This window comes from Polyodon spathula, chromosome 13, assembly GCF_017654505.1.
Source record: "Polyodon spathula isolate WHYD16114869_AA chromosome 13, ASM1765450v1, whole genome shotgun sequence".
NCBI lineage: Eukaryota > Metazoa > Chordata > Actinopteri > Acipenseriformes > Polyodontidae > Polyodon > Polyodon spathula.
In genome coordinates this window covers 5669798-5695559 of record NC_054546.1, presented here as the reverse complement: position 1 = coordinate 5695559, position 25762 = coordinate 5669798, and the positions used below count along the sequence as shown (strand labels likewise).

The 25762-nt window shown below is 37.6% G+C and overlaps 1 protein-coding gene across 1 annotated transcript; it reads left to right on the top strand.

Moving 5' to 3' along the window:
- Positions 1–9932: 9932 nt before the first annotated feature.
- Positions 9933–25604, top strand: LOC121325717 (ubiquitin thioesterase ZRANB1). The gene is made up of 10 exons (XM_041268608.1): positions 9933–10248; positions 13398–14233; positions 18526–18713; positions 20470–20623; positions 21329–21400; positions 22017–22215; positions 22534–22654; positions 23426–23555; positions 24581–24810; positions 25039–25604. Exons 2-10 carry the CDS (start codon positions 13420–13422, stop codon positions 25255–25257), a joined length of 2127 nt encoding a protein of 708 aa, XP_041124542.1. The 5' UTR covers positions 9933–10248; positions 13398–13419; the 3' UTR covers positions 25258–25604.
- Positions 25605–25762: the final 158 nt, after the last annotated feature.

Genomic DNA, 25762 nt, shown 5'->3' with positions numbered 1-25762 from the left:
GAAAAAAAAAAAAAAAAGTCCAGAAAATAAAGCCGTGCACAGACAATTTTAAGAAGAGACGCTTCCGCTGTTTTTTTGTTTTTAATTTTTATTTGCCCTGTGGGAAACCTTTTGTGACAGAATCCTGACACACAAAGATGGGCGCTTGAGGAACCAAGCCCTTCCTTTGCCACTGAACATTTTTAAAGGGTTGTGTTGGGATGGTGTTCTTTTGGGGGGGGGTGAGGCTGCTTATGAAATCATAGTAATAATAAATTAAATTTTAATAATAGTAATAAAAAAAATCTTCCAGTTGGTGCCACATTTTGGTTACGCTTGGTAACGCCAATAAACCATTTTGGGGTAAACAGACTGTCCACATTAGTCTGTGTTTACTGTCTAGGATTTAGCTGGAAAATCAAATTGTACCATTACCTCTTGCACTATTTTGCCTTGTTTTTACATTTATTTAAAAGAAAAGGGTAAAAAAAATTAAAATTGTTAGTGGCCTTCGAAGTTCTTTGGTTTTTATGAGCCAGATAAGAAGTTAGTTAGGAAAGGTGTTTTACAAGAACTATAAGAAACCTAATCAGAACAAAGAACAAATATTACATACTTTACCTTGCATGTTTTTTGAAAATGATTTATGTAAACAGGACTGTCATACAGAAACTTGTTTAGTTTTATCTGTGTATCAATGTGTTTTAAAGAGAAAACACTACAGTAGTCTGTCGCGTATCTGACTGCAGTGGGACCAGAGAGAGGACAGATATGTAAAAAGTCTGGTTTTAAATACCATTATACACAGCTGTAACTATTACTATATTCACACAATTATAGTTGTGAGATTCGGCTTTTATTAGGGAGATCCCCTAAATCTCTTGTTCAGAAAGATACAGGGTATTAATGCTAGTTACAGAGTAGCAGTGTTTGTGTGCATTCGCTGCTGAGTGACAGACAGGAGATTGTGACGGTGGTTGAAGTTGATAAGCCCCGTAGGCGAACAGGATTTATTTACCTATCAACACACTTAACAACTCAACACACTGAACAGTACGAAAACTTTGGTAGGATCTAAAATCTTAACTAATCTCTGTTCAATAATAAGCAAACACTGGTTACTTGCCTGGATGTCGGCAGTTTCAGCTTGCTTACTGACTCTTTGGTATCCAACCCTGGTTCTGGTTCTCTCTCACTCACACGTCGGTGAATTTCAGCTTCTTTAGCCCAGTCGGCTTTGGTTTTGCAGCAGCCCTGAGGTGAATAAATGTAACCTTTTTATACCTGACCCCTGTTGAAACACACCTATCTGCTGATTAGATTCCACACCTGATAATCACACACAGCAGGTAGGCTCTCCCAGGAGCGTCAGGTACTTAACTCATTAATTACAATAAATACACACTATTTACAATATACATTTACACAAAAAAACCCTCTTCTGTGCAGGGCTCCTGCCCTGCCATAGTGCTGTGTGCACTTACATTAGTTTCAGGTAATTTTATAAAGTAGCAAATGCATAGGTTTAGGGGAAAAAAAAAAAAAAAAACTTTCAATTGTGAGCACAACTAGCTTTTGCTTTCATGTAGCCATTTTGCATTAGCGCTGTAACATTGCTGAAGAGCTTGATCATGGTGGATAAATGGTTAGGGTGGATACACAATGGATTACTGTAATAATAATTAAACAAAATCACCATCAATAATTAACTGGTAGTCAATGCCAGGGCACACTGTCCATCTCTATTTCATCAGGAATAACATTGCTCTCATCTGATCTTTGGTGCACTTACATTGCTTATTTTTTAATTTCTTATGCTATTAACCAATACTTTAAAGTTGTGCCACAAATAAATGTGCTGTTACTTACGCGGGGCTGCAGAACCCAATTCTGTGAATTTTATTTAGACAGTTTGCAGAATCAGCACTCAAAACAATTTGCTAAACAGTTTGTTATCTTTAAGGTTGACACATCCAAAGCGAAATCTATGAGTAGGAGAATCTGCATCTCTCTTCCTTTCCATATCTACTCCTGCTTGAGATAACAAGTTCATGTTCTGTGGGAAATGAAAGGGAAGTAATTCACAAAGGTCCTGCCATGTGGAATTGCACAGTGAAATCATTGTCATTTACTATAAGATTTATGCTGAGAGGTCTATCACTGACACCTGTTGAGAACACTCTTTACAAACCAAAACGCAGATAAACCTCAGAACAGCCTGAGGGTGGAAGACACTTTTCTCTAACGGTTTTATCACGAAACCTGATTTGTATAAGGATTATAAATATATTAATTTAGTTTGTACAATCTGCGCTGACGTTCTGTTTTTAGATAATATATCTGGCTCTAATGAAGCTACTTTTGTTTTGACTAAATGGATTTATGATATATATACTATAGTGCACAAAGGGAACCTCCACAAAACTTCAATTCCTGTACAACTTTTAATGGCAGTCCATTATTTTCAAGACTGTAGGTTGCGATTAACAAAGACAAGTCATACATTTCCTGTATGGCTGGAATGAGATAGCTTTAACTCATTTTTGATATGTAGTGAAATATTATTTTGATCCCAATCAGGTTTGACCACTAGTACCAGAGCTGAATGAATGTATTTAAAAAAAAGTTTTCTGTCTGCTCGTTTCTATAATGTGACATATTTAACTAAGGACAATTGGTTTCTTTATTAGTTTGTCTCAAAACTGTTTAAATTGTCTTCAGATATTAAAACAAGAATATTCTATAAAAAAAAAGACATTTTGGATTTGTTGCATGATCTATTCCTATACTGTTATGGATAGTTATCCATAGGTGCTATTATATTTTCAAGCACATTCCACTATATTCTGTGTCTAGTTTAATAATGGCAAGTACATCAGTGTGTGGGTAAAGTGTATTAAGTATAATACGGCAAAAGCATTGGCTGTTATTATTTTACAAGGAATTGGAAAATATAAAAAACAGGAAAGTACAGCTAATTCAACACTTTATTAATGATTAAGATTTGTTTTTCCCCTGTAACTGAAAACAAAACATTCAGTTTAGGTATCGCCCCAGGATAAGTCAAGGATCACTGTCAGACACTTTCACTCCTTTACAGCTGAACACATAAACAGTAGATGGAAGCAAGCTGCTAAACCCTGGAACCGAGACCCAGCCTGGACACTTTGAACACCTAACTAAAAGGGGTCACTGTAGTGTGTTAAAGTGAGCTATACGCAGGCCATTGTTCTTCCTAACCCTCAGGGGCGCAAAGGCCAATGCAGTAGTAAGCCTTTAGGCCCCCATACTAGAGTGTCGACAAGCATGACTGAGAACCCGCAAGCTCTTGATCGGATTATTCACCTTGCTTCGCTTTTACTAGGTAAGTGAATGGTGACCCCTAACAGATCAACTTTAATATAATATAAATCACCTAATTAGAAAATACTCGATCATAACAAATTATACATGATCGTGCAGTTGCACTAACCAACTACACAAGTTACAGAAACACATTGTTTTTAATAAGAAAACATGTATGACGTCATAAGTATAACTTAATTTTAGAGCATGATAACAGCACTAACTTTAATTAGACTCAACAAAAACTAATGTTTTCAAGTGTGCTTCCCAGGCTGTCTGCTGCACATTATATTATTCTATAAAGAGTAGCTCTGCAATACAAAGTATGTTATTTGCTCTTAAGTTCAACTGCTGTTGTAAATCATTGCAGGTAGAGTATTTGAATTATGTAATGTTCCCTTTTTGTGTACTTTTTAAACAGATGCATTACCAGTACAATGTGTAGGATTCATTTTGACACCTGCTTGTGCTGTACTAACATTTTACAGTTATTCAATTCACCAACCAAGACAAACATTCACAGTACTTTCTGTATTTTGATTCCTCTCATTAAATAAATACTTTAAAAGCTCACACAAAAGCTTTCCCGTAGATGTAAAGGTAGCTACAAAGGTTTACTCTTTGTAAATACTACCCGGTATGGAACACACACACACAAAAAAATATATATAAACATTGTCATTGCCCTACTTAAAAAATTATTTCTTTATCATGGGTAGCACGCTAAAATGCTTATTCTAAAATAATGTATTTCATAGAGATTAGGATGGTGTTTCTGGTGTAAGGCTTGACAATGGAGTGTAACAATGTGTAGAAGTCCAGACACCAAGAACAGATTCTTGAAATAGCTCCCCTTCCCATGCTGCATTTGAAAAAAAAAAAACATCCCTCTGCTTTTTTTGTTACCCCAAAAAATAACAAAACACCAAAATGTTAATTTAGTAGTTTTTGGGTACATCTGGATAGGATTCCCTCATGTCATTTGTAACCTTTATCTATGTGACCCAAAAAACTTGTACAGTAGAACCTCAAAGTTATGAACATCAAACTTACAAATTGACCGGTCTACTGAACACTCTCAGCTGGAAGTATGCAATCACTCAACCAGATGAGCGCTCCTATAAGCAGCGTGCTGGTCAGAGTGAAGGCAAAATTACTGTACCAACAAATGTAGCCACACAGAGGCACAATTAAAGTATGGGCAATTTTACAGGGAACATTTTCATTTTAAACAAGCAAAGGTTTCTTTTGTTTTCAAAGCAAAGTTGGCTGAATAACTAAGCAAGCTGTGTGACTGCATTTTATTTAAAAACCAGCACTGCGTTAACCTGGGTTTTCCTGGACGTTTAAATCTGTTTTTTCTACAGTTACAATTTCAATAGTAACTTAAATGTAGCCTTTTTCCATTTATAGTATAAGTATTTTAAAGACTTGAGAACTACAACTATATGAGTATTGCGTTATTCACCAGATTAAGGCTGGACATAGCAAGTGTACACATGTTATTAAAACCATTGAAAACTAATTTTCATAGTTACAAACAACCTCCATTCCCAAAGTGTTTGTAACTCAGGTTCTACTGTATTTCACATTCTTCTTATCCTTTCAAAAACTGGTAAATTACAAAAGAAAACTGGGTCGCAGTTCACCTATATTTTGTACACAAGGCAGTCGACAGCATCTCAAGCAACTTCTTGTTTTTGCTTCTGGCATTGCATTTAAGCTTACACTGATTTCCAATGTGCCGTCAGAAAAAAGTGGCTTTGTGAAGACCTGCAGGAGATGCCTAGTTAATAAAAAGGGATAAAAGACTTAATACACTGATTCCAGTATAACCTTGTATGAGGCTTGCCATGTTGCTGTGCAATTTTTCTAGTGGCGGTATTACAATACCCTGGATACTGTCACCCACTGACCAGTTGTGAAAGTGGAAACAGACATATATAAGTTCTCAGTAGAGCAGTCATTATTCTATGGAGGTGCTCTGTACCTAACAGGGCTTCAGAATCTTGAAACTCACTGTCAAGAGTCAAGAACTACCCTAGAACTGAACAAAAGCACATACCTTTTCTGGTTGGTGGTCTGATCTTGAGATCTGACCTGGGGAGTCTCAGGCATCCACCTCTGCATCCAGGAGGATCTCTTGCTGGGAGCTGGGGTCGTGACCTGCTTCAAGGATCTCCAGAAATGGTTCCAATGCAAACGGAAGCATGTGACTCCTTATCTGTTAGGAGTAATTGGATATTTTTCACGTGCTTATGTAAACACTATTGATTATAAATATGTTCATGGTATTAAAGAAATAAGATAAAAGAAAAAAAAAAAGGTTTTGTATGGAAACAAAAACCCTCAGTACAGCACCCTATCACTGTGGTTTTTGTACTGTCACTTTGACAGATGATCCACAGCAATGAGACATTGGAAGGAGAGATGCACCAATCAAACCAACTCGTTGCACCGAGGAAAGGTGGCCCTACTTCCAGCGCTCTCCCCTCAGTGTAGTAGGCAGGTGGAGTTGAAAAAAACTTCACTCCAGCCTCCTCCATTGTCCTGGAAGTGGAGATGACTTCCGGAGTGTAGAGGCCAACCTGTATACCAGGACTGTGATGCTGCTCCAGGAAAGTGTCCAACCTTGGAGAAAAAAGAAAAAGAAACAAAACACAGTTTTGTTTAGTGCTCAGATGCCAAAATGCATGTAATCATTTCCACAAAACCAGACAACCTGATACCGGCACACTTGTAATCTGATAACCGTGGAACCGGAAGTTAACTCATAAACTTTGCGATAATGAATTGTAATGTGCTTCTTCACACTTAAGATAGCCTTTTGATCATACAGAGGAGGCATTACATGTAATCATGTATTTTGTATATCAAGAGAAAATGAATACTCTTCACCCAGATAGAGTGACGAGTTTAGTATATTGCTGTGGTAAGGATTCAGTCACCACAAACTTGCAGTCTTACTGTTTCTTATTGCATTTCTTCACTGCATTTCTAGAACTGCATAGCTGTCAGACGAAGCCCTATACTGTCTCCAGTGATAACATACCCCCTTGTCCACATCTTCATCTTTATGAAACACAGGATGCAGAAAACATAGTCTATGTCAACCTGAGCTACTGTGTGCATACTCTCAATCTTGTACAGTACAGCTGTTATTTTTAATTCTGTCTTTTAAACAAACTACCTCCCTCTTCTAGCAAATTGATTCACACATTTCAAACAGGTCCCCCTGGAACAGTTACTTTCTGCGAACTTACCAGCCATGTACCAGCCATACCCTACTGCCCCCATAACCAAGCATGTAGCTGCTGGCTGTTTCCTTTTCCAAGAGCACTAAGGCAGACAAGAGGACAGCCCTCCTAAAGACTGCCTGCATGTCACTGATTTTACTGTGTGTCATACTGTACTGTACTGCAAAAGACAAATAGTTTTGGTAATGATTCATTTATTACTCACACAGTTTGTGCCTCCTGTGTCAAATTATTATAAATGAGACAAGGCTCTGTCTGTCTGTCTGTCTGTCTGTCTGTCTGTGTGTGTGTGTGTGTGTGTGTGTGTGTGTGTGTGATTCTTGGTACCAAGGACTAAGCAGGTGTAGTTAGAATATATGTACGCAGTAAACTGAACCAAAATAAATTGTTTGAGAACTGATTCTGTCAAAGCAGAACATATAATTATGGATTTATCTTTGATTTTTGGATTCCAAGTACACTGTGCATATCTTACTTGAATAATAATAACAACAACTGTTCAAGAATCGAATGTCATACTTACAGGAAGCCAGCTGGCTGTGACCGTGACGTTAAAGATGGGTTGCCATTGGGTCATAATATGAAGTTCAATATAATACTTGACAACTGTGTTAATACAGTTCAGCTATTTTTAAACACCTGATAAAGTCTGTCTGAAAGTAGTCAACGCCGTCCTAGGAGTATAATCAATTAAATGTAGTCTTACCTACTCAAAGAAATCTTTCAAAACCAAACTCAAAATGAGTTATGTCGCAGGAGTTACCAACTACCACTGATCCGACGTTATTGCCGGCATTGTGATTCCTGGTAACAATTTAAGAAACGTTACATGCTGTGCTTACGACGTAGGACTGATAGACGTCGTAAAGAAACTCCAGTTCGTGCTCAAATCCGACGTGCTTGTAGTCAAAAGTTTCGAGACCACGGTAATCGTGGACCTATACTCATTCAAAAAAATATTCACTTGCATTATTGTCGATAAACGGAAGGTTAAGCTTTCATTGCCAATAATAAAAAACAGCCGATCCAAGCTTCAAAGCCACCTGCCTGGCTTTACTCGTCAGTCTCTCCGCGAATAAACTGAATTTATACTTGCTGACTAGATTGTTAGTAAGTTTGTCTCCGTTTCTAACGTGATTCAACCGGCACAAGGAGGCTGCCATTTTGGCTGTCATAATATGTCACACACGGTGAAGGGAGGAGCCCGCGTGAATGTAGGCGTGGTTAACTTCTCCATAGCCTGGCAGCGGTTACTATAAACACTACTGTACAAATGGGAACGTATTTGTTAATAAAACACGTGGAAGTAATAATTGTTGCTCTCCACAAATGTATGACTAGGACTTCAGTATCCTTATTCCTATTTGAAATGCACTTAGTCGTAATAGTAGCATTATGAGAGAACTAGAATAGGTAATGCATGACATATTTATGTTGAACTGTGGTAAACTTACTTTCTAAACACCCTTTAAAACACACCTAATGCAAATGTGAGGCGTTTTGTGGTAGTAAAACTGATGTAAAAGACCATGCTAAAACCCATTTAACTGCAGTCATTTTTTTCATAGAATATCAAACAATGAAAGGACTAGATAAGCCAGTTTTTTATTTTTATTTTGTATGAACAGTGTGAACTTCCTCAGAAGCAGTTTAAACAGTCCTACATAATAGATTGTATCAATTTTAATAATACAGAAGGACACTGATACTGTTAAACAGCAACACCAAGAACATAGAGGAAACCACGCTCTGTGTGAACTCCACCATCAGGTTTCTACCATAGGAGTTAGGAACTTAATATTATTGTTATTATACCATGCAATAAGAATTCTGAAATGATGTACATGTCTTCTAATTAGGCCAAGAGTAGGATAAGAACCAAATGACAAACCAATCAAATATGGATTATAAATGGTGTTAAGTCTTTTGAACAACATAGATAATTAGATGCAGCTATGAGAGCTGACGAATATGCCTTGATGTCATAGAAAACTGGTCTTGAAAAGGGTTTTGCCATGGATACATCCATATATTGTATTTTGTCCTAGTGCTGCATCTGCAATTCTTCTTTCATTAATATTCTGTTGCCTGTGGTCTGGAATAAAGCTGTTAAATATAGAACTGCATTTGGAATTAATAAGGCCTTCTTTGTCAGTTGATAAAGGTTGACTGGTAATTAGAGACTAGTCTGTCAAACTGTTGTTAGTCCAGATATTTTACCAGTGGCATTTACAGAAAGCCACAGTAGTCCTAAATGTAAATTCTGGTAATTTACTAATACTAAACCCAAGACACTTATTATTGTCATCACAGATAAAATTGCCAATAGAAAGATATGTGTTAATCCAGATTAAACCTGTATTTCCCCTTACTGATGATTTTTACTGCTTCCAGATGTGACATTTTTGCAACTGAATACACACCAGCTGCCCAGTCGAGTGGGGGGCAAGCAGTCACAGATTTCCATTTACTCAGGTATTTTTTAAGGCCTACCTTTGAACAACAACAGAATTAACCCCAGAACCCTAGCAACCAAAATGAAAAGTTCCACAATGGTCTGTAATTTAGCTGGAAAGATCCAGTTATTTATTAATTTATAGTTTTTCTATAATTTCTGCAGTGTAAGACAGCATTATTTACCTACTAACAGACCTCAGATAATTAAAGAAGATATATTGAAAAAAATATATAAGATGACAAAGAAACAAACATATCACAGTAATTATGAGGTCACCATGTTATTGCATTATTAAACTGATTTAAAACAAACAGCATAAGGTATTTAGAGAAATAAAGAAAAAAAGCTAGCAAAACCACTTCTACAACATGATTTTAATTGGATGTAAGATTATTCAGGCATATTCTTATAGATATAGGGTATGTTGTGATCAATATTGATCACAACATATTTATAGTAACAAACATCTCTTGGGCAGTTGAACATATTCCACTAAAAAGTGCCAAATAAACCATCATGCAAGCACTAAAATGTTCATTTTTAAAAGTTAATATTTTTTATTACTGCAGGCTCAGTACTGCTGCAGTTTCTAACTGATGACATCACCTTTGCATCTGTGAAGCCTGGTTTATAGAGCCGGCTCGAGAAGCTGACGCCATTGCGGCTCAAACTAAGAGAGTGAGAACCATGTATGTTATAGACTTTTTGGAACCCACATGGTAAACCCTAGGATGCAATTTCCTAAAGCGCTCTCCTCTGGGATAATATATATCTACCATGAACAACAAAAGACGTCGTTCCTGATAGGAAAAATAAAGGACTGTCCAATCAGCTTGAGCAAAATTGATCTGTGGCGCGTGACGTATTTACAACCCCCCCCCCCCTATAGTGGTTTATTTTGGCTTCTCGGTTCTGCTCGTCGCCGCCATTAGAGACAGGCTGAAAGATTGGTTGGAAAATGGGGATTAAAATGGTTTAACATTGGAAGGCGGCGGTGGATACTGGGTTCTTTTTTTTGAAGTGGGTCGAGCCGCTGGGTTTGTGAGTTTAGGGGGAGGACAGGGAACAATGTAAATAAAGAAGGGATTCCAAAATAACGAAGGAGTGAAGTAGGATTTGGAAAAGCCCGCAGAGGTCGGATACAGGGCTGCCTGGAGAAGTTGTTGTTGGGGATCCGCATTGGGCAGAGAAATATAAACACAGGAAAAGGTAAGGCCAAAGAAAGGGCAATAATCTGTTGTGAATATACCGTACGTACATTACATTTTAGCAAGCGCTACATTTTGTAATTTTTTTTTCGAACTGCTGTACGGGACAGCGAGTTGTTATCATTAACAATAATATTCTGTTGGTAACTATGTCACCTGATTGCCGTGAAGTATGATACGGTAGCACACAGGTTGGTGGGGGTTGGTTTAATAGTAATAATCCTCTCATTCAGTGATGAACTTGCACAGTCTGTGTCATTAGTGTACTTGTACAGTGCGGGTGCCAGCCTCTCATCTACTAGTGTTTTAATAATTTAAGGAAGTAAAGAGTGTTACCTTTTTAGAGTCTCCGCAGTTTCCTTCTTAGGAGCCAGTGTTAAAGGTAGACCGTTTATAATAAAACACAAAGTTATTGCATCATTTCATTTTAAAATTTCCCTTAAGTGCAGGCATTTATTGGTAATCCTTTTCTCTGGCTGCTGCCAAAAATATTTTTATTCTACTGTTTATTGATAATTATTGACTCAGTTGTATGATTAGTGCATTACTCATGCATATTAAGGTTCTTAAGTGCCATTTGCGTTAAATTGTGGTGTCCTGTATGATGGGAGGTAAAAAAACAAACAAAAAAAAAAAAAAAACCGAGTGTCGACCCCCTTTATCATTTAAAAATGTGATAGGTCTTATTTTATTTAAGTTAATATTCTCATTCTGCAAAACCCTTTTTGGCATTCAAGTACAAAGTTCTTTTGTCCCTCATACTTCATACAGTACCTGTCCTTTCTCGGTTCTTTAGAAACTGTATCCTTTTTTAAGCACTTTACTGACAGAGCTCCATAAAAAATTAATAGACTTCAGAGAATTATACATTATAAAGAATTTAAAGGGTGTCTGTTAATAGTACATTTTGCACTGCAGTGTGGTCCTGAGGTACTGTGTAAAGGTGGAATTAAAAAGTCTATTGCAACTATGTCACCTTTCTGTTTGGCTTCAACTTTTACTGTTTTCCCAACTGTTTTGTGTGCACAGATACAAAGGAATTCTATTTGCTTTGTTATGTGCATCAGTAGTTTTTTTTTTTTTCAGTCCTTTCTAAATGTCTGTCCTTTGAAAACGTGAATAATGACTGCAGTGTGACTGAATCTGACTCACTTACTCATTCACTGATATCATTATGTTTGACATTTAGCCTTACAGTAGCAGCAAGTTATATAATATACACTTTTTATTTTTATTTTTTTACTAGGTATAGCCAGAATAGTTCTGCAACCAACAAACAATGCTTAGTTGTTGTAGTGCAGTTTGTATTGTAGGTGTATTTGCAGAGGAGTATTGCATAGCTGTTGTAGTAAAAGCTGATACTTCTGTAATGGGATGCTTGGATATTCACAGCCGTGGGGCTGACACAACGGGCGAAAAGGGGATTATTATTAAGTTTAACATTTTTGGCAGAATACTCACAATTGTTTTTAAAGCAGTAGTGCCAAAGCACCATATCTTGCAACATCCTCTGTGAAAGTTTACTTTGTTTGGTCATTTTCTTTTGCTGGCAGGAGTCTGTGTGGGAACGGATTTCTTTAACTGGCCCCAAAAAGCTTCTGCTTTACTTGCAACCCAAAATAAAACCCTCTCTCCATATAAGCATCACGCTGTTTGTTTACACCTGAGGAATCTGGGATAAAAATGCTAGAAACCCAAATACAGTACTGTATTTCTTTCAAGCTGAATTATTAACTCTCTCTGCATTCTAGTTAGAACTAAGAATTGATTTTAAAAGTTAGGTTTTAGTTTAAGATCATTTGAAAACCGTTTACAGTTCTCTTTACCATTACCAACACACAGTGCTGTTTTAAACTGCAGTGAAATGTGCAAGTCAAATTAAGAGCAGATGAAAATGTGTGTACATTACAACACTGTATGCAGCAGATTAGTTGTAATTTTTAATTTGTTGTCTCCGATTGGTTGTCTCTCTGTTATACTCACATCAGTTCTTTGTACAGCACATCTTGTCAGAAACCTTGGCACCAGACTGATAGTTTAAGGACTGGGTAATGTTTCAGCTTTGGCATCTGCTTGGTAGCTGAAGGGATACACACTTTAATTTACAATCATTTGTAAATGTAAATTTAGCAGTAGACCTATGTGCAGTCGCCATTTACAGTCCTGTATAAAATATAGGGAGATTAGTATGCAAATACTTTAGCAAATAGAAATAGCAATATATTAGCTGCTGTTATGGAGCCAGACAGTGAATTTAGCTTAGTTGTATGTTTATGAGCTTTGTAAGGCACAGGGAACTATAAACCACTAGGGAATACTCATTATAGCAACCTGTGTGTAGCCTAGTGTTTAGGTGGGATTTGAGATCTTGGCTGTGTCTTCTTTAACCTCAGTCCTCCTGAATTGTAACAGCAAGTTTTACAGTATAATACAGGGCTCCTTATGGAAGGCCATTCAGGGCAAAACATGTTTAAAATATTTAGTACATGTTCTGATTTTAACCAGTGAAATTACAGAAAAAAAATAGTACATGTTATAAATAAATGTAAATGACCTACATATTTTCTTTGTAGGGGTCTGGTTATTTTACAGTAGGACCTAGTCGCGCCAACATTGTCACTTGTTATGACTTTGTATTTACAGCGTAATTACAAGAGTATCATCGCTTTTCGGAATAACATATGATGGCGAGATTTTCTTTTATGGTGCAAATGTACGTTTGCTGAGTTAAGGTGTCTCAGGAAAACTGGGATTGCCCCAGTTTTCAGGGCTGATTTATTTTTTGTCCTTGCTACTGTTGTGATCTGCTATAATTACACCCAATGTTTAATTTTTAAATTGGTCTTGGGTTATTACAGACAATGTTGACAGTGACACAAGTCAGTTTGTATTAGCAGTTTATTATTATTATTATATTATTATTATTATTATTATTATTATTATTATTATTATTATTATTATAATAGACCCCATTCATTTGCCCTGTATGAACAATACACTGCACAACAAATTCCAGAGATTGATATATTGTAGGCCCCTCTGTTTTAAATCTTGCATATGTAGTGTTTTGTGTCTTGTGCTCTAGTTGAGTAGATTTTTATTTTTTTTTAAACTTGTTTTAAAATGCTTTTTTTTTTTTAAATCCGCTAGGTATCTGAGAGAGTAACCAACAATGACGGAACTTGGATTAAAGTGGGCCTGTGAATACTGCACGTATGAAAACTGGCCGTCCGCAATCAAATGTACGATGTGTCGTGCACAGAGACCCAGCACCACCATCATCACAGAAGAGCCCTTTAAAAGCAGTCTCGGTGTCGATGGCAGTAGGGAGTGGGACCCTACCAGCCCGGAAGGCGGGAGCAGCCTTTTAATTTGCCCGGACTCCAGTGCTAGGCCCAGAGTTAAGACTTCCAACAGCACAGAAATCCCCAGTAAATGGACATGCCATATATGCACTTACCTAAACTGGCCCCGTGCAATAAGGTGCACCCAGTGCTTGTGTCAGCGTCGGACCAGAAGCCCTACAGAGTCCCCCCAGTCCTCAGGTGCAGGTTCCAGGCCAGCTCCCCCTCCCGTTGACCCCTGTGAGGAATACAATGATAGGAACAGACTGAACACACGAGTGCAGCATTGGACTTGTACAGCTTGCACCTATCAAAACTGGCCCAAGACCAGGAAGTGTGTTGTGTGTGATCACCCTAAGCCTAACAACACTGAAGCAATCGCATTGGCAGACTCTGAGGACCCCTCCTCAGTCATTAATGAGCAGGACCGGGCGAGGTGGAGGAGTAGCTGCAGCGGAGGCCAGAGAAGGTCGCCCCCCACCTCCAAGAGGGAATCCAAGGTTAAAATGGACTTTCAGAGGATTGAACTGGCGGCTGGGGCAGGTGGCAGCAAAGAGGAATTGGTGATTGACTTTAAAAAGCTAAAACAAATAAAAAACAGAATGAGAAAGACAGACTGGCTTTTTCTCAATGCCTGTGCAGGTAAGTCACTTAAAAATACAAATAAAACAATTATGGGGAGCTAGTGTCCAACTAAATATATACAAGTTGTTGCAAACTTGTCATTTTATTGTTTTTACTTATTTGAACCTTTTTTTTTTTTTTTGCAATGGCGTCTTAGATGCTAAGACTGTCTGATGACTGCAGGGATTACGTAATCGGCTACTGTTGGAACAAGATTTAATCAGCATTTTTAACTTCTCTGGGATGACAATATGTACTATTCTTTCATACTGTGGGTGTTTATACTACATCTGCAAGCACTGTAGCGTTACTGTAAAGTGTATTGTAAGACTTTTTTTTTCATTAATGTAAAAGTTTTTAAAAACAGGCTCGGAGCTACGCCATCAGAGTAAATAATGAAATAACTCCTATCCTTTACCCATGAGTTGAATCATGTGGGATAGGAAGGAGCTCTATAAAATATTATTCTATTAAAAAAAATTAAAAAATGAAAAAGAATTGCATTACTATTTTAGTAATAGAGAGTGGCCCCCGAGTAAAGTGTGACGTGCAGTGCATCCTCATTTCTATGAGATGCTTTTGTACCGTACTCAGAACATCACTCTGTCCTGCACCAAATACAGATTAATGTAGATGTTCTAAATGATTTAGTGTAAGTGACTGGTGTTGAATACATGTACATCATTGTACTCTGAACACTGTCGGAGAGAAAGAATAATGCCTTTGGTGGATGCTACTGTGTGAGCAATTCTGTAGGAGCATACACATAAATCTGGAGCTGGCTCCAGAACATCTTGTACCTATTACTATTGTGGAGTGTGGTTGCAAGCATATGGTGAGTATACACCCCATAGCCCACCTCAGATCAGCTGAAGTCTGGATATTTGGTTGGCTGTTTAGTGTCAACACTGTTTTGTAAACGGTGCAAGCTGTACATGCTGAGACAGGCAATCTGGAGTAAAAATAACTTTTAACATGTGCACATGTCAAAAATAAACAGATGTACAGAAAACACTGAATGCTGACCTTGGTTCCATTCAGTTATGCAATTATCTTGGTCTTTCCATTATGGAATTGTAGCGGTATGATATTTTTAGCTAGATTTATAACCTCCCAATCTTGTGCCTGCTGGCCACTGCCATCCTACGAGATGTCAAGGTCAAGCTTCCCATTCCACAGGGTGGGTAAAGGTACAGTATTCTCCTGATACATTGCTTGCACAAGATACCTTTTTTTTTTTATTTGGTAATTGCCAATTATTTTCTCCCAGTTTGGCATATCCAGTTATTTTTAATTTCACTGCTACCACCCCAATTGGACAATTGGTAATGTTTGCTTTTTATTGCCATCAGTAGCTCCATCCGCAGTAATTGTGAATGTTTACGTTTCAAATGGTGACACATTGAACTTTTCGTGTTTTTGTGCTACGGCAATTTTGTTTGGTATAATTATTTACATACCATGGTTTTCTCATCCAGTTCAAAATACTTCCAAGTGTGGCTTCCTTTGTTTAGATGCCATTTTAAACCTAGAACAAATTTGGAAAAAAACGCTTGTCATTAAAGTTATTACCCTGCCGTGGAATTTATACCCTACCATGCCTACTACAGGCATACACACACACAGTGCACCAGTGAAGCACCAAATCGACCCAGGAGGCAATTGCCAAACCCATTCCTTTTTATAATGTCTGCCCTTACTGTGGCACCAGAGCAGTCTGATACGCTACTGGTCCATTAATTTTAGTAATTCATCATAAAAAAAATATGCATTTGTTACATTTATCACGTGACCGGTTATACATCTAGCATATTATTAAATGTTTAACCACTTCTTTTAGAGTTTATCTGTTTTAAACGTTTAAAATTCCCATCCTTAGGTCGTGAGTCTGTATCTAAAATAAACAATTCATGGAGACAGCAGCCTCCGATGAGAGGTCAGATTTACCATCTAGGTGATGGAATGGTTTATTGGTCAGGAACTGAAGGATGAGTGTCTCCTACATTGTATTTGCACTTGCCTTATCTGACCATGAGATCACTACATTCATTCTTTAGCGCTTTTATTATGAACCTTACAACAGAAAGCACAGAAACATTATATTTTGCAACACATAATTCAAGTTCTCATAAATCTCTTACAAGTACAAAACTATCAGGAGACTCTGTTTTCCATTAAATCTAACTGAATTTCATCCCACTCTGGTTTCCAGGTAGAAAAACAAATTGAAACCAGTAATTGCAATAAACCCCAAAGCTTCTTTTTCAACTCTTCAGTGCACATTAGAAAGAGTACTCTTTTATCACTGATTCACTCTTTTTCAGGGTGAGTTCTAGTACCAGGATGCTCCAAATAAAGTGATTATTCAAGCACTTGATTCAATTAATTTGTAAAGCAGCTGGCAGAAAACACTGGCACAAATCTACCAGTGAAAATTATGAGTTGAGAGAGTTCAGCATTTATCACTCCCCCGCACTCCCCCACAACTGCAACTTTACCTTACTTTGTTTGTTTATTCCTTGCCTGTAGTACATATTTGTAGTGATTTTATGTATTGTTATACGTGCCAGCATAATTGTATAAGGAAAGTCAATAACACAGGTTTGGTCATTTGATGAGAATTTGAATACTCAATTTGTAGTCTTAATTCCCACCACTACCTAATCTCTTTCATTGGAGAGTAACCCACAGCTGTTAAGCAGGAAAGCGTACCATGATTGTTAACATGTCTGTTGTGCCTGCATATCATTTTTTAAATTGTTGTCCTCCTCCATGTTTTTAAAAGTACTGTTTTATGGGACTGAATTTGTTTCCTGTCTTACCCTACTGAAAAGTTAATTGCATGGTCTGCAAGCTGTCAAGTGCAGTTGTAATGTCTTTAGGAAACCTATGGGGCATTTTTTATTCATATAACCCCAGTCAAATCTCCTGTTCAAAGCATTGGTATCCTTGATGCTAAAATCTTCTGTCTTCATAAAGAAGCAGAGTATTTAATAAGCAAGCTATCCAAGTTGTGCAGTGCTAAGACTTCTACGAATGTGTTAAGTCTGCATTAGTAACCTCATGCTGTTTGTACACAGTGGGTGGGTGTCGCCAGTCTGAAACCAGCGCACTATGTTTGGGTGTTTAAGATTCTCCTGGCAGCCCATGCTTATCTTGGCTGCAAAACATCTTGACATTCTTATTATCTCTGTTACTGTTTGTCTGTTGGCAAATCTTTTTCCTTCTCATAGTTAATTTTCTCTGAGAAGGATTTAGCACAAAGTTCTTAATTGTATTACATTCTAGGTCTTGGTGATCTACATGGATATAATACTACAAGTTATATTTCTTACTATGAGCATGTGATGAATATTGGTGGTTGTGTGGGCTTACTCAAACTGAATATTTTGTATTAGCCACACGGTGGAAGTCTGAGGAGGGCAGAGAGTCTCCAGCCTACTTCCCAAAGTCAGCATTTTTTGCTTATCTTGTATCCCTGGGTTCTTGTACCATTCAACTGACAGCAGGGGAAGCTTAGATCTGTTACTGATCTAAAAAAAATAAAATAATTCAGGAGAATGCCCTTGAGTATTTTACATTCGTTTGCAGATGTAAAGTCAATGTTTATCTGAGTAGGCCTATATGCTTTTACTTTGTTGGTGGTATATACTATCCTAGGTTTGCATGGTTCTAAACTAAATGATAAATCACCGACATGTACAGTAGTTCACTGTTTTGGGTGGAGAAATGATCATCATACTCTGTAGTTGCAGTTTAAATTACAAAGTATCAAACTCTGAAATTGGATCCTGTTTAGAAGTCACATAAAGCAGTTGCTATACTAATGTGAATTTTCCTTGAACTTTGTTGGTTGGTACAAGTTATTTACATTGAGATGCATGTGAATCCTTGTTGGTTAACAAAACAAGGCTAAGTTTGTTAATACACTGTACACTAGATCGGTGTATGATTGTTATAGAAAGGGGTGTGGAAAGTACAAGAGTTATTGTTTCTGTGGTAGTACATTTTAATCCTGTTTCAGACAGTGACACAGTATGATGGGGATTCTGTCTCTGTGTTGGATCACATGGGGTGAGAAGTTTCCTCAGTGAGGTACTGTACAGCAACAGAAAAGTGGAGCAGTGCGCGTTCATTCTAATACTAATGCCGTAGAAGAACCTGGAAGCTATTAATAGAACTAACATGATCCAGAACTTTTCTGGTATTAATTTTAAAAGTGTATATATTCTCTTTAGAGAGAGATTAATTCATGTGCTCTTCCTACATGAAAGGTAATTTATTAATGTATTTTATACACGTTCTGCTAGGTGTTGTGGAAGGGGACTTGGCAGCAATAGAGGCCTACAAGTCATCGGGAGGTGATCTTGCACGGCAGCTCACAGCTGATGAAGTTCGTCTGTTAAATCGTCCTTCTGCTTTTGATGATGGTTACACGCTTGTGCATCTAGCTATCCGCTTTCAGCGTCAGGACATGCTGGCAATTTTACTAACAGAGGTAAGTTGCTGCAAACCAAGAAATGTAGTAATACACAATAAAGTAAGTTTCAGTTAGTATTACAACATACAGTATCCTTTCTACCTTTTATTTTTTTAATTATGGAACGAAATGTATAATTTGTGAACTTTGGCATTGGTGCTTGGCCCAGGAGCATCTGGTAAATAATTTGAGGAGTAATGTTGTTTTCTATGCATTATCCTGTAAGATGCCATTGTTAGAACAAGATATCCAGTTACAGATTTAAGATTTGGCCATATCCCTGGCTTCTGTCTGCTCCTTACACTTTTACATGTACTGTATTGAGAACAGGTTATAAAATTGTAATGAACCTGTTTTTATATTCTGTTTTTTCCTACTTCTACATGGGATGTTTGTGGAGTGTCTTTCTGGGTGCTCAAACTGAGAAATGATTTATCCTAGTAGAGCTATCCTACACACAACACAGGTTAAGATGTTCTAGAACATTGACAAACACTTAACAGTGATTGGTTGCTTACTCATATGTGATTTATAAGTACAAGAATAACGGCAGCCCATTTTAATGAGAGTGGCCTGGTGTTTGCAGGACATGAAATAATGGATTACACAAATCACAGTTCCCTTGCTTCTTTGATTACTCTGCTGGGTCATGATCATATGGTCTTAATGAGGTCTGAGTTTCAGGATTTTGATTAGAAGGTACATCAGGTGCCATGGTATACTTCTAGTTACACAAAGCAGTTGATTGCTACTAGCTGTAGGATTTTAGCAGGGCAGTTGCTGCAATTAATAAAATAAAATGAATACACACACATGGTGGGAGTTGGGAGGGAACCCTACTCCAGTATATCACACTTCAGATCAATTAATTCCCCAACCTAATGTTTGATTTCAGATAGTCAAGAGGTTTTATGTGTAAGTGTCTCCAAAGAAGGTAGTGTAATGTTTTAAGATCCGATGACCTCATGAGTTTATTTGTCGAGTTTTTGCCTGCTGTGATTATAACTCCACTCCTGTTTACTATAAGATTATGGCCTGGTTATCCCAATTCTATGTTGTGCTCACTACGTGCATGAAGTGTTTGTCAGGAGTTAAAATCTTCAGATCTGATTTGAGAGCTTGGCAGAGTTGCAGTAGCCCTTTTCTCTGGTCTGCTCCCCTGGAGGGGGGGGTACAGCTAATCTGTCGGTGGGGGTGAGGGAGGGGTGGGGGGGAATAGGGATAGGAGGGAGCAGAAAGGTCAAGACGACGATAAGCGACTACAAGAGTTTTGAATGAGAGCAGATGAGAGCAGCATTAGGGAGCCAGTGCAGAGAGCAGAGTAGCGGTGTAGTGTGGGAGAAATGAGGAAGGGAAAAGACAAGGTGAGCAGCAGAGATTTGGATGAGCTGGAGTGGATGGGTAGCAGAGGAAAGGAGGCCGAAAAGGAGGGAGTTGCAGTAGTCAAGGCGGGACAGTACAAGGGCCTGAACTAGGAGCTGCGTGCAGTAGTCGGTGAGGAAGAGGCGTATTCTGTGTGTGCTGCTGAGGATGAAGTGACAGGAGTGTCCTAGAGTAGAGATGTGCTCAGCGTAGGAGAGGGAGAGGTTGAGGGTGACGTGAGGTTCTAGTAAATCGCTGTTGACGTGTCTTTTTTTACTGTACATATAGCTCTTCATTGAATAAGTGTTTACATTTTTAATTCCTATTTCCCCACTTATGGCTGCCAGAGTGTTTGTTGGTCAGATTCTTCCATTTTTGGCTACTAAGCCCTTTGGTGACTTTGGTGTTGCAGGTATCGCAACAAGCTGCAAAATGCATCCCTGCAATGGTGTGCCTGGAGCTTACAGAACAGATCCGCCGTGAGATTGCTGCATCCCTCCATCAACGCAAGGGAGACTTTGCCTGTTACTTCCTCACTGACCTTGTCACCTTCACTTTACCTGCAGGTATGTTAGAAATTATTGTTTTTTTTTTTTTTTTTTTTTTTGAGTACTAGAATTGGGATTTGGATTCTGTGTATCAATGTTGAGGTGGAGGAAATCCATTATTAAACATTTGTGTGTTTCATTTTGGGAAAACAAAAGATCTATTTGGTCAGTCAAATTTTAGATTTAAAAAAAAAAACAAACCTATTTGTATGATGTGATGTCTAAGGAAATCGTTGCATTTCTACCTTTAGCACGTCATAATGGATAGCAATTTTGCTATACAATCAAGTCGTATGATTTACTGACTACAGTGTTATAGATCAAGTAGCTGTGTTTGGACAATAGGCACATCAAATCACATCAGACACTGTTACAGCTATGAATATTTCAGAAGAAGCATTATCAATATTATGGAGTGCATGAATTATACAGGCATTATATTCCAGAAAAGGCAGATAAATTAACTAGTCTCTACATTAGGGAATGTTATTGTCCAGATCTTTCCTTTTAAAACCCTGAATGCAGTTGATTTGTTACATCTTTATTTAAGATGGTTTGTGGTGACATTTGGGGTCACTGTTCAAAGCAGTGCTGGAACACATTGAAATATTTTGCTGAAATTATAAGTTTACTGACTAAACTGTGTTTTTTTTATTAAAGTAATCATAAACAATAAAATGTATGTAATTTAATAAGCAGTACATTTTGGCAATCTCTTTACAGATATAGAGGATTTGCCGCCTTCTGTCCAAGAGAAGTTATTTGATGAGGTGCTAGACAGGGATGTACAAAAAGGTAAAAATCAATCTTATTTTGCATATTGTAATTGTAATGCATTGGGTTTGTAAATCATCTGAGTACTGTACATGGATTAAAATAAGACAAAGCAGTTGACTTGCCCAATATCCTTCAATCAGCTGTACTTTTTTTATTTCTGCCTAGTTTTTCATTTCTCTCTCTCTCTCTCTCTCTCTCTCTCTCTCTCTCTCTCTCTCTCTCTCTCTCTCTCTCTCTCTCTCTATATCTATATATATATATATATATATATATATATATATATATATATGATATATAACCAATATATTATATTATTTTCTTCCTGTTTTCAACAGTTTTATTTTGGTTAGTTTTGAGCATGTAATTTACTCCATTTACTAAGTTACTTTTCCTCTTGAGGGGAGGTGGTTTATGTTTTTTCCACCCTCCCTGGTCTCATTTAAATTCTCTTGAGTGTCTGACAATCCATTTATCTGTTCTAAATAAATATAACTCAACTCCTTCAGCTCATTATAGAATACATAAAATTTAGACTACCTTTAGACTACCTCTACCAGAGCTGGACCGCCATAATTGTTTGCCTCTATATATGTGAAACTTGGGTATGAGATGTATAATAGCCTGCTTTTGTTAGAACTGGAAGAAGAGTCCCCCATTATAAACTGGTCCTTGGAGCTTGGAACACGACTGGATAGCCGTCTGTATGCCCTTTGGAATCGCACAGCTGGGGACTGCCTGCTAGATTCTGTATTACAAGCTACATGGGGTATTTACGACAAGGACTCGGTTCTGAGGAAAGCCCTCCATGATAGCTTACATGACTGTTCGCATTGGTAAGACCTTTTGCATTTCAATTTCATTAAATTTCTATTCCTTTATGAATAGGGGTAAGTATGTATCACACAGACACTCTTAACATGTACAGATGCCTTAGCCATTAATAAGCCCATAGCTGGATAATTGGGGAAGAAAAGTGCATCTTGTGTTTTTGGGTTAGTGTTGGTTTTGATGACCTTTGACCTCCTTGTGGTGAACTGCATGGATAGATGACTAAAGTAACTTCAAAGCTTGTTCCCAGATGTAATTAACTTAGCCTGACATGTCCCTATTGAGACATTAAAAAAATGTTTAAGCATTTTAAAACATTGTAGGTTCTACTCCCGCTGGAAGGAGTGGGAGTCCTGGTATTCTCAAAGCTTTGGCTTGCATTTCTCTTTACGGGAAGAGCAGTGGCAGGAAGACTGGGCGTTTATACTCTCTCTTGCTAGTCAGGTAAGTATGTGGTGTGGGGGTGGGGGGTGGGGTACATTGGCTGTACTTTGGCAGAAAGGGGGGAAATGGTTGGATGGCTTCAGCAGTGCTGTAAAGCCTTTGACCTCTATAATAATATCTATTGATGCAGTACATTTTAATCATGTGTAATTGAATGCTGCTGCATTCAAATTGGAAGTGTATTCATCACAGATGTAAATGGTCCAGGATATTCAGAAATGTTGCATGAATCCAAGCTTTGCATACACCTGGGTCCTGTTACCAGGCGTGTTACCGAAGTGTGTTGCCAGATTTTACAAGAAGTATTTTTGTTTTAAAACTTACATGAAACTCAGCGTACACACAGCTTTGGTCTACTTGACTGAGTTCCTTATCTTAGAATTCTGATTTAACGTTTCGAAGTTATAGATGTTTTAGTTTCAATATTACTGTCTTTAAAACAAAACAAAAAAGTGTGCATTTACAATCATTGCTGCCTATGTCTGAAATGCCATTAAGAGGCAGTTTTATTTACACTAATGGTTCTATTGAATACATGATATGGGATTACCTGGGGAGGCATAGTCTTTTCTTGGTATGCATCTGTTATATTTATATATATATATATATATATATATATATATATATATATATATATATATATATATATATATATATATATATATATATATATATATATATATATATATATATATATAGGAGGGAGTGAGAGTGCTAAAGTGTTTTGTGTTTAAACTTTTTGACAAATGTTTACTTTTTTGTTTCTTAAAGCCTGGAGCCAGCTTGGAACAGACTCATATTTTTGTTCTTGCACACATCCTTCGTAGACCAATCATAGTTTATGGAGTAAAGTATTACAAAAGTTTCCGTGGGGAGACTTTAGGGTACACACGTTTTCAAGGTAAGCTGCTTTATACCCAAAACTGTAATATCGTACTGATAAAATTAACACAGAGAATGTGTTTAACACTGTTTTAAATGCTTTTTTTTTTATAGAGGAAAGTTTTAAGATTATGCTTAAGCTACAGGTTTTAGGATGTTTTAGCAAAGGTGCACCTTTCAACACATCAGATCAGTATCATAGGTGCTTTAGTAAGTTAATGTACAGTACTGTCATGTTCGAAAGCTAACTTTTTCCTAAATCGAAGGCAAGCTTGTACAAAGCCCATGTTTGCCAATAGGAATTTCACCAGACATATTCTACAACTGCAGTGAGTCAGCTAGTATCTTTAGCGTAACCACTGGAGTTTGTGAGGAAAAACATCACCTACTTAGAACTTCGGCCCTTGGTTGTCATCAGTGACTCCTTGATTTTTTTAAATAAAAAATAATTAAATAAATATAGTACCATTCCCTATCCTTTGGTGTTTTAATATGGAATGATTTGTGTTTGTTCAGACACAAGGATGTCCAGTTTATACATAACAGGATATACCAGCCAAGGTTTCTGATTATGCATATGCAAGAACTGCTAGCTCAAAATCCTTACTGTGTAATGTGTTAGTAGTAATTGAGCACAGTGGATAAACTTTTATATAAATACAGTACATTTCATGAGGTCCATGGTGTGGGTCTTTTTTTATCATACTGTTAATAGTAATGGAAGTGTTTGATTTGTATTCAGGATTTGTAGGGATGATTACCCTTTTATTTGCTTTGAAAGCTGTTTTATTTAGCTCACTTTTCTGTTTTTTTTTGTTAAGTTAACAAAATGTGTGTTCTAGATGCCAGTCAGACAGTTTTGATTGGAAATGTTAAAGAATGTCATCGACCCTAAAGCATTTATTTTTATTTTTTCTTATTCAGATAAACTTTAATAGTTTTTTTGGCTTGCAAGTCATTTTTGCATTAGCTGGCAATGTCCAGAACAGATCATAACATGATCTTAATACCCATTTTTTTATTTTTTTATTTTTTTCCCTGTAGGTGTGTATTTGCCTTTGTTGTGGGAACAGAGCTTCTGCTGGAAAAGTCCAATTGCTCTGGGCTACACAAGGGGCCATTTCTCTGCACTTGTTGCAATGGAGAATGACGGTTATGACAATCGCGGTGCTGGCGCCAATTTAAACACAGACGATGATGTTACAGTTACCTTCTTACCCTTAGTCGACAGTGAGAGGAAGCTACTGCACATACACTTTCTATCTGCCCAAGAGGTAAAGGCGAATACCTATTAAACATTGTTAAATGATGTCTTACAATTGACTTTTTTTTTTTTCATTCTAGTTTGCTGTAGCTATTGAACTCAAGTGAATGATTTGTGGATGGGCTGGCATTCCAGCGGAGGAAAACATGGGTGATTGTCCCGCATTGCCCAGATAGAATGTTCTCATTTTAATGTTGTTTCTTTTTTTTTTTCCTTCTATTTCTTTTACTCCCTGCAGATTGGGAATGAGGAGCAGCAGGAGAAGCTGCTGCGAGAGTGGCTGGACTGCTGTGTCACTGAAGGCGGGGTTCTGGTTGCAATGCAGAAGAGCTCACGTCGGCGAAACCACCCTCTGGTGACACAGATGGTGGAGAAGTGGCTGGATCGTTACCGGCAGATCCGCCCCTGTGCATCGCTCTCGGACGGGGAGGAAGACGAGGATGATGACGACGAGTGAGGAGAGGGGACCTGTTGATAGACCAGAAAGCGCCATTTCTGTTTGGTATGGAAACAGTGAATCCTAAGGGACAGCTGGCCAGTCACCATCTAGAAGTACTGAAGAAGGGCCCGTCTCTGGCTGATGCTGTAGGAGGATGAAACAAACAAATAAATACACTTGTACTGTGCTGCAAAGTAGGACTGGGTTGTATTGAAATAAAGATTCTAATTTACTGAAATGTTGTCGAGGATCTACAAGAAAAAAATATAATCTTTATCCATAAATGTACTGCATGTGGTTGTGTAAAGTTGTGTTATAGGGAAAAAAATATACCTGCATCTAAAAATAAATAAATAAATAATAAATATGGGCACTTACAAAAACACATTTTAAGAATCCCATTTTGTTCCTTTTGGAGTTATTTTTGTTGTTATATTATTTTTAAAGAGTAAAGAAACACACACATTTTTCTTCTTTTAAGTCCGTATCACGTACAACATCTGTACCAAGAGATTACCTTCAC

Excerpts from the sequence above, each read along its gene's own strand:
- LOC121325717 (XM_041268608.1), top strand. The coding sequence starts at position 13,420 with ATGACGGAACTTGGATTAAAGTGGGCCTGTGAATACTGCACGTATGAA. Across the intron at positions 20,624-21,328 it reads CACCTTCACTTTACCTGCAG|ATATAGAGGATTTGCCGCCT; the intron begins GTATGTTAGAAA and ends ATCTCTTTACAG. Across the intron at positions 22,655-23,425 it reads TACTCTCTCTTGCTAGTCAG|CCTGGAGCCAGCTTGGAACA; the intron begins GTAAGTATGTGG and ends TGTTTCTTAAAG.